Genomic DNA, 16,047 nt, shown 5'->3' with positions numbered 1-16,047 from the left:
CACTAGGACCCACCCTCTCTCATCTTCCATGTGCCTTCCACCCAACACATTGCACTTGGCTAACAAATTAAGCTACTAATCACAGTGTGATCTTACAGGTCCTAATCACAGTGTTAAGACAAACTGAACACTTGAAAATGTGTGGCTATGAGACATAAAAATGGCAGTCGCATTGTGATCTCACTGGCTGAGTTGAACAATGCATGAATGAACTGTGTACTAAATGAGATCTTGTAAGAGAATTATATTCATTTATGTGGTTTCCAGAGAAAGAATTACAAAATCGTAAAAAAAAATGTTACTCATCTTAGTTCACATTTTTTTTCCTTTATGTCGGATGGACAATCTCCACATACTATTGGAGTAATGGCATCAATCGAGCTTCCAGGCGTAGAGGTAGAGGCAGAACCCGGTGGCCCCAGCGGCGCCGTCGACGCCGGAAAGGAGCGGCGCGGACGCCCCCGCTGACGCGCTGGAGAGCACGATGGGTCGGAAGATGAAGAGCGCCGGGCGCGCGCCGCCGGCGGCGCCGGCGAAGAGCCAGTCGTGCACGTCCCAGTACACCTCCACCTTGGCCCGGCCGAACGTGACCGACTGGTTGCCCCGGAACTTCCACTGCAGGTGCTTCACCGCCACGGCCTCCTCGCCGTCAATGCCGATCGCCATCTCCACGTCCTCGCCGTCGCCGCCGCACTCGATCGCCACGTCGTGCACGGCGCCCTGGTCGTGGAACCGCGCCTTGGCCGCGAACCGCCGCCGGCCGAACACGTGCTCGCGCCGCGCGACCGGGACGGCAGCGAGGGCCGGTGGCGCGCTGGGGTACGCCCGCCGGAGCGCGGCCTTGCGGAGGTCGCCGAGGACCAGGACCACCTCGCCGGCCGCCTCCACGGCGACGTAGTACCCGCCGCGCGGGTCCGGGAGGCCCGCGGCCGCGCCGTGCCACCGCGCGCGCCGCAGGTCCCAGAGCACGCGCACCGTCGTGCCCGCGGACGCGCCTCCGGAGAGCTCCACGCGGCGGGAGCCCGCGCGCCGCCAGAACTGCCACGGCCGGAGGTCCACCCTGCATTCCGCGGACGCACCGTCGGCGCCGGTGACGGTGACGGCGAAGGCGTGCGAGAGGAGGTCCCGCGACCACGACACGGTGACCACCCGCGAGTGCCCAGCGATCTTGGCACGGTACACCGACGCCGTCACCGCCTTACCAGGCTTGTAGTGTCCGCCGCTGGCCACCGGCATGTCGTCCACGGCGATCTCGCACGGCAATGGCGCTGCCGCTTGCTCCCCGCTGACCCTCCGCGAGAGCATCGCCGATCAAGTGATGATCCTAGACCTCTACAGGCGCCACGTCATGCACGCAGCTTCCACCGGAGCTGACTGACCGGAGTTGGGAAAGAAAGAGAGGAGAGGAGGCGCACAGGGCAGATGGAGAGAGGTATATAGTGGGGCGAGTGCCGGTGGTGGTTGCGAATGATAAGGTGGGTGACGAGCTGAGCTCTACGCTGGGACTAGAATAATGTGCGTGTGTTCCGGGGGATCATCAGCTCAGCTGGATGCAGACATATAGCAGGCCAATGCATCACTCTACATAATTGGCATGTATTTGCTGGATTACTAATCCATTTTCATTTCATTTCATGGCTTCTTAGCTGATAGCTGGCACCTCAGCAAGCTCAGCTAGTATATGCATGCATGCATCCATCCATGGACCATGTATATCTTCCAATCAATCACGGTGGAGATGCTAGCATAGCATTGCACTTCTAGACAAATTTGATGTCTCGTGTATATCTCCTGTCTTCGTCAACTTGTTTGGGGTTTTCTCTTTTATTTTTCCAAACGCTTTTGGCTTTTTGGGCATGTTTCTAGTGCAATGGATCCATGAAGTTTCAGGATCAAAGTGCTACATTTCCTCTGAAAGTGACCAACTAAATATCTACATGCATTTCTTCACTCCGGGTGTGTAAGGGGCAGTTGATTTGATCATTGTGTGACAGGGTGACATTGGAGGGTGTGGCCCATGTCACTCCCAAGCGCAACACAGATCCAAGTTCTCTGTGGAGCTGACTAACTAACCAGCCAGCTGGGTTCAGGTTTTCTTCCATACTTCCCATCCCAGTACACAGATTCAGGAAGTTTAATCGGAAAGAAAGAAAGAGGAGGGGGACACAGAAATCTGGGGCATGTGGTGGATGCTACCGGAGCATGTGTTGCTGCACATACTGTTTGTTTATGTATCGTATCATTGGCCACTCCAGATCTGTGGCTGATGAGACGAGTCAGCCAGTGGAGAGAGTTCCACGGCCAGCTCCCATCCTCCATGCCACACACTTGGCACTTCACAAATATATATAAAATTATATGTGTGTATGATCACTCAAACAGAGATGAGTGAAGGACGTATGTATATGCACACACATACAACAGCTAATAGGGGCTGGGCAAGCATGTGACGCAAACATGATGGGAACAATTCAACATTATATCTGATTGCATGTAAGCAAACATCCATGTATCTAAAAAGGTTGACATTACAACTTACAACAAAAAGGGAGAAAAGGAAAATATTGTACTTATGAACAATTTTTTTGGCTTGATGGTATCTGTAGACTTGGCTAGCTGATCAAAAACCTTCGGTTGACTTCAAAAACCCCTAAACAGCTTCGATCAGGAGTACCATACATAAAGCTTGGTCTGTTCCATAAAAAGGAGACCAGCTCAAAGGCAAGACCAAGTATGCACAACAATGATTCTAAGCAACTCCTCGGTGCCGGCATAAGAAAAAGACGCAGCAAACATGTACACGGAGTTACAGCTAAATCCTGTCTCATATGTTTTTCTGATCTGCCTTCAACCGACACCTAGTCAAGGTTTCCTCGCGATGCTGCGCAGGCACGTCATTCAGGATTTCCTCTATGTCAGCCTTGTGCTTCTTTCGCAGCACACTCAGCTCCTCTTGTTGCTGCGATAACAAACTTGCTAACCTTTCAGCAGGATCTGTTGTGCTATGCCCATCGTTAGAGGAGCAAGAGCTAGTGCCAGCAGAAGCTCCAGCAGAACTCCTGTCGACCCCAGATGGGTTCAATAGAGTCAAAGAGCACGATATACGCCCACATATATCTTCTAACTCAGGCTTCTCATCGCTCTCAGTATCATGCGCATCATTTTGTTTCAATGTCCCATTTGGCATACTATCACCAATTTGTGGGTCCTCAACCGAGTGAGAGATTTCATTGTCTCTTCTAGGTGAGTCAGACCAGTACTTCCGCCCAGAAGGAAGCTGCTCTTGGGTGAAACCATTATTAGTCGCATCATGTTCATTACGCAGCTCAGAAATCTCATCGTCGGCTTCTGAACTGCCGTTTTCAGAATTAGCTATTTCATCTCCTTGGGTGTCAACAGATTCATCAAACGACCAGTCAGGAATGTGTGCCCGTATTTCAGCATCTATCATTTCTGCAATCGATGTGACATCTTGGTCTGTAAGATCTAATTGTACAACCATCTCGGTTGCAACACTAATCGAAGTGTCAGCTTCAATGTCAAATGGGAAGTGGATGTTTTGGGCATGACCTACACATTGCAACGCAACAAATGCATAAAAGATAAATAGCAAACTATCAACCTAGTGATAACTGAAATCAGATTCCACCATATATACCTGTTGAATCAGCAATCCTCAATTTCAAAAATATTGTATTTAGATCCTTCCGCTGACTCTCGACGGTGATTATTCGACCCGTGGAAGGATGTCGATCAATGTTGCCATGTATGTGGGTATCACTTACATGTGAACCCTGCATGCTACCTGCATTCCACCATAAGATTGATATATGAAAAGGAGTAAAGTCTCATGTTAGTCAGCTATTTGTTCAAATAATAGCTCACTGAAATTTACCTGTTTGTTCTCGGGACCCAACAGATGATGGTACTCTATCATATCTGTAATTTGAGCTTGGGTTTGAACTGCCAACGGTATCTGTTATGTTTATTCTAAGGTTATAATAAGGAAGAGAGCAATTTACTAAATTGTGCATCCGTAATTAGAAATGTTCTCTCATGTACCTGACGTATTAGCATTTGACGGTGGATAAAATATCCTCTCATCATCAACGTCTAGGAGAAAAGGATCCACTAATAGTTCCTGCGCTGAGAGCCTTTGGGAAGCTTGGGTGATGCATTTCTCTATAAAGAATTTGACTTCAGGGTCGTCAATCTTAGCCAGTGAAGCAGGTTTTTCACCCTGTAATACCAAATCAAGAGATTGGAGAGTCAGACGGTAGTGTAGTTAATAGGATATTGTAAGATAATGATCAAAAAAGCAAAAAATTGCTTGTAGTCTTGGACATTTATGTATCTCTATTTTTGAAGTTGGGTCAATTTAGTAGTAAGACATTAACAATTGCAGGTCTAGTCTCACAGATTATATTTAATAGCTTAATAACTGCAGTGGTAAACTTATGAATAGAAGAACAGAGAAGATCCTATGTTCACAAACATGTTTACTGTGAAAATATTTTTTTACTGGAAACATGTCAAATGAAATGTTACTAGGTATCAGAACTTCTACTATATCAAAAGTTGAAAAGACAAGTCATATTATTTGTACAACACATTATACAGCCGTATCAACACTAAAGCATTTTTGTGGTATAAAATAAAAGCAACTACAACACGAGGAAATTATAACATCACAAATTTAAATGTTACTTCGCATTAAAACTTCTACTATAACGACAATCAAAAAGACAAGTGATATTCTGTGAACATGGTATTTTACAATACAAATGTCTAAAAACATTTTATTTTTATGTATTTATTTTGGAATCAATTCCTTCGGACTTGCTAATTATAAAACAAAAGCATAAGCACAGCATGCAGAAACTTATGAAATGGTACAAAGACATTGAAATTAGAAAGATATTAACATTGCGTAAGTGATGAACTTGCAAGTATCAGCAATAGATGGGCCATTGAATGCACCTACGATCATGTAGCAAGATTACTTTGCTAATCACTGACTGACTGAAATTTTCAGGAAAGAAACATGGAAAATAACGCAGAGAATAAGCAGACTAACATCAGAAACTTTCTTGTATATTTGTGCTGCATTGGAGCATTCACAATATGGGTACTCAAATGTAACAAGCTCCAGTAAACACATCCCAAATGCATAAATGTCTACAAGCTCATTGTATTCTTCATCATAGAGCTCAGGAGCCATGAATTCCGGTGTGCCTATGAAGAAACACAGCCTCCGTGAGGAATATCCAAAACTCCAAATTAAGAAGGAATAACAGAAGATTTTAAGAAAACGAATTGCTTACCGATGATACTGTGAGCCGATCGTGCATTGTCTAGAATGGTTGCTAACCCCAGATCTCCAATCTTAACTTCGCCCTGGTTTCCATTCACAAATATATTATCACATTTCAAGTCTCTGTGGATGACTGGTGGATCATGGCCATGGAGGTAGACCAAACCACTCAAGATCTGCCTTGACCATTTCTTTAAAGCTCTAATGTCTACCTTCCTGTGCTTAATACGGTACCTAGAAAAGATAACATGATGGAAAAAAACATTCAGTAAGGGCTTAGGCGCCTGAAAAATGTAGGTGTATTCATTATGTTAAATTAGTTTCTACCAAACATGTTGAGTTAGTTTCTACCAATGATGGTTTCTTTGGTTATCGCTGCATCAATGCTAAGATCCAAAGTATGTGTGTTTCGGAACAGGCTATTTTTCATCTACATCTTAACAATGGCATCTATCACTGAACAATGACACTAGTGTTCAACCATGTGACATCAGCAGCTAACACGTGTTCAAATTTATTGAAATACAGTAACTGTAATAAAGAGGGGCAAGAGAGCACAAACTGTCGCAGTGTTCCTGATGTGAAGACTTCTGTGATGAAATTTATTTTGTTGTTCTTCTTGTCAAGCCATGAATTGTAGAATTTGATCACGTTCTTGTGCTTGAGGGTCTTGAGCAGCCGCACTTCTGATCTCAGCCTCTCCAAATCATCATTGTTCCGTAATATGTCGCCCACTTTGATCTGGTTCCACGCAACTTCTAGCCCTTCGAGTTGATCAAAAGCCTTGTAACTATGACAACCGAATCTGAATTAAGGAATCCAAGTCCATATAAAGATATGGGCAGGCAAAATTAGAAAGAAGTTGCCAAAGGTATGCGATCAAGAAATAACTATTTTACAATTCTGGACATGGCGCGCAATAAACATCTACAAATGTGTGTCTAGCTTTTGCGCCAGGACTGCAGAATGTGCCCAAACGAACTGCAGGATGCGCAACAAAACAAACTGCAACAAAAACCTGGCTACGAGTATCGCTCATAACACCCATAAAAACGGTACATTCTACTATAGGTCATCTCAATTTCACAAACAGCGGTGAACAGCTACACGCGTAAAGCAGGCGATCATCATCCGAGACATCCAACCCTCGCAAGACACATCATGGCTAAATTAATCAAGTATGTGTGCATCTCTCCACTGCACAGCAGGTGTACGCCAGCCAATGCACAGCAGGTGCAAGGGAAATGGAAAACTCTGAAAGTGACAGTGCATCCAGGAGCCACAGCAGGTCAACGGCGGCTAATTAAACTTACAATCACGACAAGAAGAAGAAGAGTGTGCCAGATTTTTCCAGAGGAGATGGCCTTCAAATCCCCCGAAAATACTGGGAAGTGGGAACTACTACTACCAGAAACTATGGCAAACAAAATTCAAGATATTAGAAAGTGCTCCTTGAGACCGTTTCAAACGGCGGAACCCCTCAGTGGACCGGGCAAAATCGAATCTTGAACCGATCGTGGCGAGTCAAACAAATCGGAAGAAATTCGGAGTCGCGCGTCAATGGCAGAGAGAATGCTGCGATCTGTGGGAAAAAAGGATACACCGTCTTGAACGCGCCCTTGCCGAGAACCTCCGTGTACTGCAACACCACCAAACAGGGGACGTCCGGATGAGTTCAGAGTTGAGAGAGTCGGAGAAAGAATGGACACGGTGGGCGTCCGGCGAATCGAATCGACAGAGAGAAAGGGGCGGGTGGCGGCGGCCATTTGGTTACCCGTCCGTAGCGGCCGGTGGGGTCGACCTCGGCGAACTCTGGCTCGGTCTCCGCCTCCGGCGGCGGCGCCGTGGGAGGCATATCCCCGTCCGGCGATCCGCGCGCGGTGGTTGATTGGGATCACAGGTGACCCGTGGCGGGTTGGAAAGCGGCGGCAGCAGCCTTTGTGGCGCCCATGGCGACTGTGCCGAGTCACCGCGATCTGTCTCACCTCTGGCTCGGTGGTGGAGATGAGCAAACGCAAATGGTGGTCGGAACTGCAACTGGAACTTTGTTTGTCCGAGGCTAGAAAGCCTAGTCGCTTTTGGCCTGCTTATGGGTGGTAGTAATGGGCCAACATCTTATGAAGGATTTATGGTCAAACATTTCTTTTCCTTTTTCCAGCACCGAAATAAAAGGTTCTGTCCAGAAGCTTTGAGAGTGGTCATCAAGAATGAACTTGAGGTTCAAAAGGAGATTCTCAATGAGAAATATCTTGAGTTACCATCTGATGTTGGTAGATTAAAGAGTGGAGCTTTTTACTTGAAAGATAGAGTGTGGAGAAAAGTTCTAGGCTGGCTCGAACAATTGCTATCAGTGGGAGGAAAAGAGATCTTAATAAAGTCTGTAGCACAGGTCGTGCCCATCTTTTCAAGCCACCTAGGGATTTATGTGAGCATATAAATTCTCTATTGCGCAACTTCTGGTGGGGCAGCAAAAAAGGGAAGAGGAAAACGTGTTGGGTGTCTTGGGAGGCGATGACTCAACCAAAATTTGCTGGTGGTCTCGGATTTAGAGACATCGAGCTGTTCAATCTAGCCCTGCTAGGGCGCCAAGCATGGCGCATTCTCCAGGAGCCCGCATCGCTGAGTGCTAGGGTTCTAAAGGCTGCTTATTTCCCAGAAAGTGATATCCTTTCAGCAACATTAGGATCACACCCGTCGCAAGTCTGGAGATCGATTATCGAAGGACACGATGCTCTACAGATTGGCCTGATCAAGCGACTCGGGAATGGTCAAGATACAGATGCCTGGCAGCAGAATCGGCTACCACGAGATGAACGCCTTCGTCCTATTGCGCCAAGGAAGGAAGGTGCTCCGACTCAAGTAGCTGATTACATTGACGGATCATCCACGTCTTGGAATCACGGAAAGGTTGATGAATTATTTTTACCTATGGATGCGGAGATAATCAAGAACACCACTAAGTCACAAATCCGTCTAGGGGCCAAAGACCCTAGCTAGAAGAACAAGCTCCTGAAGAGATGTACTCACGAACGATCACTACCGCGTTAATTGTAGGCCCCAAGAACACTACTAAGTCACAAAGCCGTCTAGGGGCCAAAGACCCTAGAAGAACAAGCTCCCGTAGAGATGTACTCACAAACTTTCACTACCGCATATCACCGCAGAGAACTCAAATTGTTGCACCAAATGCAGTGGCAAGTCCTTCACTCTCAAATTCTACCAAAGCTATAAAAATGTTGGGGGAATAAAAGAGGAAGAACAAGGAAGGAGATTTTTTATCTAAGAGCTAGATCTAATGATTCCCTCACAAAGAGCGGATTTTGATTCTCTTAAATGGGTGCAAGAGTGATGGAGGGATTGAGAGATAGGCAAGTTTCTCAAAGTCAACAGTGGAGGAGAGAGGAAGTAAGAGAAGAAACCAGACCGGGGGAAGAAGGGTGCCTTTTATACCCAAAAACAAAATCTACCATTGGAACCGAAAAACTGGGGTTTTGCCTAGCCAGACTGGTTCGGGCCAACCAAAATAATACTAGTAAGGTATGCTGGGAGGAGGCTGAGCGCTGGGGAAATAAACTGGACCAAGGTTGGACCACACCGCGCTGGAAAGTCCGGGCAAGCCGGACCTTCCAACCTTTGGTCGGACCACTCTGGCAACAAACCTGCATGCACAAGAACGCCATTACTTTGAAACATGGACTCCGAATTTCATGATCTTGGGTTTGTTGGAATCACAAAACAAATCTCTAAAAGATCATGCATATAAAAATTATAGTCCATCCCTGGAGTATAAAACCAATGAAGAATGTTTTAACCTCTCTGCAAGAGACAAACCGGTAAAACATCCAACATCGACAATGCAATAACTCCAGTTAGCAAACTCCGATTTAGGTGAAACCAAATTTGTTAGAAAGAGGACGACAAGAGATACCCAAAATACCCTAGTGGAAATATTAAGAATGAGTTGGGTGATTTTTCTATGAATTTATAGGTTCAAACCCTCAACACGAAGAACCAGGAAAAACTCCAATATCAAAAACAACATAAATATTTCATGCGGAGTCTGTTTTTTAATGAACTAGAGTTTGTCATTATAATAAGAACAAGATTAATATCTAAAAACCACATGGATAAGATCAATATAACAACAAATAAAGATGATGCAAGGATGCAAAGGTTTGAGGTATCTCCAAACGATACAATCAATTTACTCACTCGAAAAACTCGTTGATAGTACGGCCAACTATCCCATAAACCCGTCTCCCAACTATACTAGGAGACTGGTAAGAAATAAATCATATCAAGAACAAACCTTAGACTTGCGCATTCCACTTGAGCTAGATGATGACGATCTTGAGTGCAACAAGATGGAACGTCTTTCTTGATTGTGCTTACTTGAAGAAGCCTTGTGGATTGCTGACACGCGTACAGCACGCGACCGTTGGGAACCCCAAGTGGAAGGTGTGATGCGTACAACAGTAAGTTTCCCTCAGTAAGAAACCAAGGTTTATCGAACCAGTAGGAGTCAAGAAGCACGTTGAACCTGCACAACACCAGGGATTCGGGCGCCAACGTGGAACCTGCACAACACAACCAAATTACTTTGCCCCAACGTGACAGTGAGGTTGTCAATCTCACCGGCTTGCTGTAACAAAGGATTAGATGTACAGTGTGGATGATGATGTTTGCAGAAAACAGTAGAACGAGTATTGCAGTAGATTGTATTCGATGTAAAGAATGGATCGGGGTCCACAGTTCACTAGTGGTGTCTCTCCCATAAGATAAATAGCATGTTGGGTGAACAAATTACAGTTGGGCAATTGACAAATAAAGAGGGCATGACCATGCACATACATGTTATGATGAGTATTGTGAGATTTAATTGGGCATTACGACAAAGTACATAGACCGCTATCCAGCATGCATCTATGCCTAAAAAGTCCACCTTCAGGTTATCATCCAAACCCCCTCCAGTATTAAGTTGCAAACAACAGACAATTCCATTAAGTATGGTGCGTAATGTAATTAACAAATACATCCTTAGACATAGCATTGATGTTTTATCCCTAGTGGCAACAGCACATCCACAACCTTAGAACTTTCTGTCACTGTCCCAGATTTAATGGAGGCATGAACCCACTATCGAGCATAAATACTCCCTCTTGGAGTTACAAGTAACGACTTGGCCAGAGCCTCTACTAATAACGGAGAGCATGCAAGATCATAAACAACACATAGATAATAGATTGATAATCAACATAGCATAGTATTCATTATTCATCGGATCCCAACAAACGCAACATGTAGCATTACAAATAGATGATCTTGATCATGTTAGGCAGCTCACAAGATCTAACAATGATAGCACAATTAGGAGAAGACGACCATCTAGCTACTGCTATGGACCCATAGTCCAGGGGTGAACTACTCACACATCACTCCGGAGGCGACCATGGCGGTGAAGAGTCCTCCGGGAGATGATTCCCCTCTCCGGCAGGGTGCCGGAGGTGATCTCCTGAATCCCCCGAGATGGGATTGGCGGCGGCGTCTCTGGAAGGTTTTCCGTATCGTGGCTCTCGGTACTGGAGTTATTATCGACGAAGGCTTAAGTAGGCGGAAGGGTAGGTCAGGGGGCGCCACGAGGGCCCCACACGCCAGGGCCGCGCGGCCCAAGCCTTGGTCGCGCCGCCCTGTTGTGTGGGCGCCTCGTCACCCCACTTCGTTTCCCTTTCGGACTTCTGGAAGCTTCGTGGAAAAATAAGATCCCGGGAGTTGATTTCGTCCAATTCCGAGAATATTTCCTTACTAGGATTTCTGAAACCAAAAACAGCAACTGGCTCTTCGGCATCTCGTTAATAGGTTAGTGCCAGAAAATGCATAAATATGACATAAAGTATGTATAAAACATGTGTGTATCATCATAAAACAAGCATGGAACATAAGAAATTATCGATACGTTGGAGACGTATCAATTGCTCCCCCATAATCCACTATGGGATAGCTACTTCTCCGGCCCATCTTCAAATATCCATGATCACCATATGGATGGAAATATTCAAGCATATGACCTCTTCGAGATAGCTCATCTTGAACTTGCACAATATTTCTTCTTTCTTTGTATTGTTGATGTCTTGAAGATACACATGGGGGTTCATTCAATATTCTCTTCAAGATATACTTGTCACTTGATCTTCTTTATTTTCTTGTTTATGCAACCTTCAAGCCAACATATGGTTTAACCATTACCTATGGACGAATCCTACAAATATTACTCAATGCAAATATAGTCTATAGGGATTGTCACTAATTACCAAAACCACACATGCATGGGGCTCCATGCACTTTCACCTGGCTCGGCTCAAGAGCATACAACTTGTGGCATAAATCTTGGATCTTCCAAAAAGGGAAGGTATGTGACAATAAACAAGGGAAGTAGAAGGAAAAATGCAAATAAAAACACATATACTAAAGTATACCAAGTTACAGGGCATTTCCCAAACACAACACATTTTGCTCCAATGTTTTTTTACTATCTATAGCAATAGAAAACTTGAAATCTGCATTACTCAAAAGACAAGCACCCTGGAAGAGAATACTCGATAACATGATCATAGATGCTTACAATCGGGAAGTCTAGATGGTCAACACGTATTATTTACAGGAACAAAAAGGAATAAGAAACTTGTTAGAAAGTAAAGTGAGGTGAGGCTGAGAAGCTTATGTAAATAAACAAGAAAGTGCAACATAGCTAGGCATGGAACATATAGTGAGTACATGCAAACAATAAACAATGGCGAATGTCTTGATATGGTCATGAGGATTTTGCAACAACATCTCCCCTGATGGCATGTTGAACACCTTCTTCACCATGTCTCTAGTGAATATGAATTGTCTGTAGATCTTGTACAAATACTCATGTAACTTTGGGTCGATGTTCATCAGAATCTAGTCAATCAACTCACCAGGCACAATAACCTTGAAATCGTTGCGATATCATCAAAAAATGAATCCCAAATGATCTCCGTCTTTGCATTGTTGAGATATTTCTCAACAAAATTTCCTAGCGTATTGCATTAAATCTTAGCTTGAATGGGGGCAACACTACTGAAAAAACATGATCACCAACACATCACACACACAAGAAAGAAGAAAAGCGTCACATAATTTAGAACCATTACACAACACAGTACATAAAGACATGGTATGAGATGGGAAATTGAACACCTCATGTATAAATTAAAAAAAGCACCGAAACAAAAATAAGCAACATGTGAACCAAATAATCTACCGATCTGCAGTATTTCCTATCCCTTGTACAACATGGAAAACAAAAATTTACCAACCTGTAATGGAAATTAAAGACCTTAGAAGAACCACAAATGCAGAATCAAATATGAAGCAAAAAAATTAATCTACCCTAAATCAACCAAAACAAAACTCCCAATCCACGGATGTTTTTGACAAAACCCTATCAAAACAACATAATCACCCCAAAACATACTGTAAGGGTACATTGTCCCTATGAGTGGTTTTGGTAATTAATGACAACCCCTATGGACTAATGGTTTCATTGAGTTTATATAGAGAAATATTTCATAGGTACTACTTGTAGTCCATGTGTTGGATTCAAGTATGGATGCCATGAAGATAAAGATATATCTTGAGTATTGGCATCAAGATCATCGATTTAAAGACATATATGTGATATGATCAAGAAGAAGAAATGAAGATGGAGTTCTTATGTGGAACTCAATATTAGCCATGCTCTAGCTATGTGTTAAGCAATGAATGATGAAGATCTTGAGTGCTTGATTACAAGTGAAGAACTCAAGATATGGCTCTAAGTCGGTGTCATGATAGGCTCATGAGTTGAGCCATGGTTGACTAAGATTTAGAGCATGCAAACAAATGAAGAGTTCTTTATAAACCTCAAGGTAGTATGATAGAGCATGAGAAGATAAAAGGTTAACCAATACAAAGAGTGAAGAATAGATTTAAGTTTGGTCAACACATGAAGCATGAAGAATGTGCCACGTGAAGTCATGTGGTATGGTAAGCCTTGTCAATTATGCTTCATGAACTAACCCATCATTTATGTGCCCTTGTGTTGTCTATGTGGGTTAGGTATCTTTCCATGGGCATGCATCAAAAGTGAGATCTCATATAGCCCATGAGAGGACGACATCAAGTGGTGATCGTCATTAAGGTTAAGTTGCGCAAGTTCAAGTTGAGCATCTCAAGAGGACCTTGTGCTTGAAGCTTGCCGTCCATTTGGTGATAATGGACATGTGAAGATGTGTATTAATGGAGCTATCCCATCATGGTGTATGAGGGAGCATTTGTGAGTCTTCACGAAGCAACAATGATCAAGTGAGGCATTCCGGCTTGAATGAAGAATGAAACATCATCATCAAGATCAAGCGGAATGCGCAAGGCAAAGGTATGGCCTTGCTAGGTTTTCCTTTTACCGGCCTCAAGATGGTTGTTGGGAGACCGGATTATATGATAGATAGCCGCACTATCAAGAGAAGCTTTCGGTTGGGTAACTTGATCACATCGTCTTAGGGAGCTCAATCCTTTGCATACTTTGCATACCCCTATTGCTTCTTGGTGTTTCTCTGTGTGAGGTTCTTGAGCTTGTTGCTAGCTTTACAACAAGCCCAAGTTCATCGAAAACGGAATCCGCATGCATCTTCTGTTGCGTTTTCAAGTTTGGACGTCTTCACCGTTTCTTGATGGTGGGAGACTCCCTCTATAGATTCATATAAAAATATCATGTGAGGAGTCTCCATATTTCCAACAAAATTGGTTTTATGTCAATCAGAGTTCGGGACCATTTTCTGTTTAAAGAAAAAGAAAAGGTTTTTTCACGGGTCCCGAATTCCGGTCTCTGGCCTGGTCTGCCGGGTGCTACTGCCGGTCAGTCTGGAACATAGCCCGGGCTGCTGAGTGCTGCTACCGGGCGGGCCGACATCTGGCTCGGCCCACCGGGTGTGGTGCCGACCAGCCCAGCCTCCTGGTCAGCCCAGTCTCTGGTCCGACCTGCCGAGTGCTGCTGCCGGGAATTTCGGCAGCCAGCCCGGCCAACCCGGTGCTCCTGCCGGGCAGCCCGTTATGTGGCCCGGTACCACCGGGTCAGCTGCCGGGTTGCTCGACTCTACCTCAAACAACTAGTTTTCTCAGCCCAACTTTTCCCCAACGGTTATATTTGCTCTTACACTATAAATAGGCCTTATTCCACCTTGGACAAGTTAAGTTCTTTTACTCTCTCTCTCCTCCATTGTTGTCTTTGAAGAACTTGCCCTATCTCTTGATTCCCCCATGATTCTTGCTCATTCTTGAGGGATCTAAGAGAGGAGATCTAGATCTACAACTCCACCAATCCACTCCTCTTCTTTGGGAGGGGAACTCTTGGGATCTAGATCTTGGAGTCATTTGTTGATTTCCTCCTTATTCTTCCTCTCTAATCTCATCCTAGCATTTGTTGCTTTGGTGTTATTTGAGTGTGAAGGATTTAAACACCTGTAGTGTTCTTTCTTTGCATCATTGCATAGTGTTGAGCTCTCCACCACGATTAGTTCGAGTGAGAGACCGTGAGCTTGTTACTCTTGGAGGGAGATCTCTTAGTTGGCTTGGCGGTTGGTGCTCTGGTGATCTCTTCAAGGAAGATTGTGAAGCGGCCCGGGCTTCTACTTTGTGGAGCTTGTGAAGTGGTTGTGGAGCTTGCCATCTTTAGAGCGGAGGAAAAGCTAATCATAAGGAAAGGGCTATTATCCTTCGTGGGTTTGGCTCGGAGAATAGGGTGAGCCTTCGTGGCGTCGGGGAATCCTCCGTGGGACCTCCACCCCTCCAAACGTGACATACCTTCTTGCAAAGGAAGGAAATACGGGAATACATCCCCGTCTCCGCGTGGCTCGGTTATTTCTATACCCGAGCTTACTTTCCTTGTGATAGTCATCATGCTTGAAGTACATATCTTGCTATCACTTGTGCTACATATATCTCGTGCCTATCTTGCTTAGCTCTAGTTGTTGTTGTTGTTGTACTTAGGTGAGCCTATCATATTTAGGATTTGTGCTTGTAAAATAAACGTTAGTTTAATTCCACATTCTTACAAGCCAAATCCGTAAGAGTTTTTAAAATGCCTATTCACCCCCCTCTAGGCAACATCTCGTCCTTTCACATACCTTAACCCTAGAAATCATCCATTTCAGACAAATTACGAATACAAATGGGACATGGATTGGACGTATACTAACATGCCACCTTGATAAAGAAGTGGAAGTCACGGCAGAGTCGAAGCAGTGGTTGTCGTCGCCTTTGAGCTCCTTTGTCGGTCTCCGCCACACATCAGACAAGTCTGCCACACCATCGGAAGGGAGAATGACGGTGGTAGGTCTCCCAACTTAATCATTTGTTCACGTGTCACGTGTCTGGTGGCGCATCTCCTCTCACACCACCGGTGTCTCCCCTCCTCTCATGCGTAGGGAATGGACAAAATGAATGGTTTGGGATATGGGGAATGCAACAATTTTTGTGTGTTGCGGATAGAGGGCGACGTGGCACAACTAGGACCACGTGATGTGACGCCAATCGGAAGATACCCGTGGCATTCCTAACCGGGTGTTGTTTAGTTGCTTGATAAATAACTTTTTCCCTTTGATTAAATCTTAAGTTAAAAAAATAGGTGTTGAATATTAAGTTATAATTACATTTAGAATAATACTCATTAAACT

At 44.6% G+C, this 16,047-nt stretch overlaps 2 protein-coding genes across 2 annotated transcripts; both read right to left on the bottom strand.

The window, feature by feature from the left end:
• Window positions 1-226: 226 nt before the first annotated feature.
• Window positions 227-1,573, bottom strand: LOC127328462 (uncharacterized). Its single transcript, XM_051355059.2, has one exon. The coding sequence runs from the start codon at window positions 1,303-1,305 to the stop codon at window positions 373-375; it is 933 nt and encodes a 310-aa protein (XP_051211019.1). The 5' UTR covers window positions 1,306-1,573; the 3' UTR covers window positions 227-372.
• An 885-nt stretch (window positions 1,574-2,458) lies between these two features.
• On the bottom strand, window positions 2,459-7,346 carry LOC127342227 (probable serine/threonine-protein kinase WNK2). The gene is made up of 9 exons (XM_051368184.2): window positions 7,089-7,346; window positions 6,916-6,953; window positions 5,877-6,104; window positions 5,325-5,548; window positions 5,078-5,235; window positions 4,063-4,240; window positions 3,896-3,976; window positions 3,659-3,805; window positions 2,459-3,570 (listed from the first exon to the last, which is right to left on the bottom strand). Exons 1-9 carry the CDS (start codon window positions 7,167-7,169, stop codon window positions 2,825-2,827), a joined length of 1,881 nt encoding a protein of 626 aa, XP_051224144.1. The 5' UTR covers window positions 7,170-7,346; the 3' UTR covers window positions 2,459-2,824.
• Between the last annotated feature and the right edge of the window lie 8,701 nt (window positions 7,347-16,047).

The sequence above is a fragment of the Lolium perenne genome, chromosome 1 (genome assembly GCF_019359855.2).
Source record: "Lolium perenne isolate Kyuss_39 chromosome 1, Kyuss_2.0, whole genome shotgun sequence".
NCBI classification, from domain to species: domain Eukaryota; kingdom Viridiplantae; phylum Streptophyta; class Magnoliopsida; order Poales; family Poaceae; genus Lolium; species Lolium perenne.
This window is presented reverse-complemented; position numbering and strand designations above follow the sequence as displayed.